This window comes from Octopus bimaculoides, chromosome 6, assembly GCF_001194135.2.
Source record: "Octopus bimaculoides isolate UCB-OBI-ISO-001 chromosome 6, ASM119413v2, whole genome shotgun sequence".
NCBI lineage: Eukaryota > Metazoa > Mollusca > Cephalopoda > Octopoda > Octopodidae > Octopus > Octopus bimaculoides.
This window is the reverse complement of record NC_068986.1, coordinates 19,946,913-19,949,066: the sequence shown is the minus strand read 5'-3', so window position 1 is coordinate 19,949,066 and position 2,154 is coordinate 19,946,913. Positions and strand designations below refer to the sequence as shown.

Genomic DNA, 2,154 nt, shown 5'->3' with positions numbered 1-2,154 from the left:
TCATCATCATCATCATCATCGTCATCATCATCATCATCATCATCGTCATCATCATCATCGTCATCATCATCATCATCATCATCATCATCATCATCATCGTCATCATCATCATCATCATCGTCGTCGTCATCATCATCATCATCATCATCGTCATCATCATCATCATCATCATCGTCATCATCGTCATCATCATCATCATCATCATCATCATCGTCATCATCATCATCGTCATCATCGTCGTCATCAACGTCAACGTCATCGCCGTCGTCGTCTCTTTTATATGGTAACATAAAAATATATACTAAAGGGAAATAACTATTATTAGATTAGAAATTATGTCAGCAGAAGTAAGGACATTGTGTATATGTGTGAGCATAGTGCATATATACACACACACACACATGTATATATGTATGTATGAGTGTTTGTGCATATATATATATATATATGTCATACAACTGTTTCAATATAGAGGAAAGAAAACTTACCCAGAATCCTTTGTTCTCATAGTATGTCGTTTCTGTCTTCTTTCTCATTTTGTGATGTCGTTTCCACATAAGATATATCGATACACCAGCAATAATCAATATAATAACAACACACAATGGTGTGGCAATTTTCATTGCTGTATGATTGTCGGGAGTCACTGAAAAGGGGGAGTACAACAGAAACGTAAATGTCATATGTTTTCTTTTGTTTCTTCAATAATAAATATTCTTTTCTACTCTAGGCACCTGGCCCGAATTTTTTTTGTTTTTTGGGTGGGAGGGGGCCAGTCGATTAAATCGACTCCAGGACGCAACTGGTTCTTAATTTATCGACTCCGAAAGAATGAAAGGCAAACTCGACCTCAGAACGTAAAGACAGACGAAACATCCCTTAGCATTTCGCACGGCGTGCTAAAGTTTCTTACTTCTTTATTGCCCACAAGGGGCTAAACATAGAGGGGACAAACAAGGACAGACAAAGGGATTAAGTCGATTACATCGACCCCAGTGCGTAACTGGTACTTAATTTATCGACCCCGAAAGGATGAAAGGCAACGTCGACCTCGGTGGAATTTGAACTTAGAACGTAGCAGCAGACGAAATACCACTAAGCATTTTCACACGGCATGCTAAAGTTTCTGTCAGCTCGCCGCCTTTTCAATAATACATACTATATTAAAAAAGTGCTTTTTGCCTACAAAATTCTGGGGTTTATTTAATCGATTGCTGTTCTGTGGCAACCTGCATTGGTGTGATATAAATTAGCGCTCCAAAATCTCTATGCAAAGTGTTGACTTCTGCAAGTGAAGTAACATTGGTCGTCATACACTAATCCTTTCTAATTTTGACCAAAGGCCAGCAATTTGGAGAAATGGGGAAATCGATTGCATTGATTCCCAACACTCAACTGGTACTTTATCGTATCGAAACCGAATGGGTGAAAAGGCAAAGTCGACCTCGTTAGGAGGTTTAATATTACGTCAATAGTATCTGACGGTTGCACCTTACATTATTGCCGAAGTTACAGAGACGTAAACGCACAAACACCGGTTATCAAGCGGTGTAGGGGTACAAACACACACACACACACACACACACACACACACACACACACACACACACATCTATATTTATACTACATAATTAGGATAAAATCATTATCTGATGATTTATCAGTGGCCAGCAGACTAAATATACCACAATGGTTAATTTATATTAAATTTATAATAAGGGTGCTGAATGATTACAACACCAGTCTGCTAGAAATAGATCCCAAATGGTCTATGAACCACTTAGATTATTACTCCACTTGGTGTAGTGGAGTAATCTAAGTGGTTCATAGACTATTTGGGGTCTATTTCTAGCACACTGGTGTTGTAATCATTCGGCACCCTTATTATAATTTTATATATATATATACTCTTTTACTCGTTTCAGTCATTTGACTGTGGCCATGCTGGAACACAGCCTTTAGTCAAGTAAATCGACCCCAGGACTTATTCTTAGTAAGCCTAGTACTTATTCTATCGGTTTCTTTTGCCGAATCGCTATGTTACGGGGAGATAAACACACCAGCATAGGTTGTCAAGCGATGTTGGGGGGGGGGGGACAAACTCAGACACACAAATATACACACACACATTTACATACATATATACATATATAA

General features: G+C 38.4%; 1 protein-coding gene across 1 annotated transcript in view; it reads right to left on the bottom strand.

Moving 5' to 3' along the window:
* Positions 1-2,154, bottom strand: part of LOC106881411 (uncharacterized) — a 46,026-nt gene that overhangs the window by 6,649 nt on the left and 37,223 nt on the right. Inside the window, exon 8 of the mRNA XM_014931792.2 lies at positions 489-646. Within this exon, the coding sequence (XP_014787278.2) occupies positions 489-646 (158 nt within the window). The remainder of the gene's footprint in view (positions 1-488; positions 647-2,154) is intronic.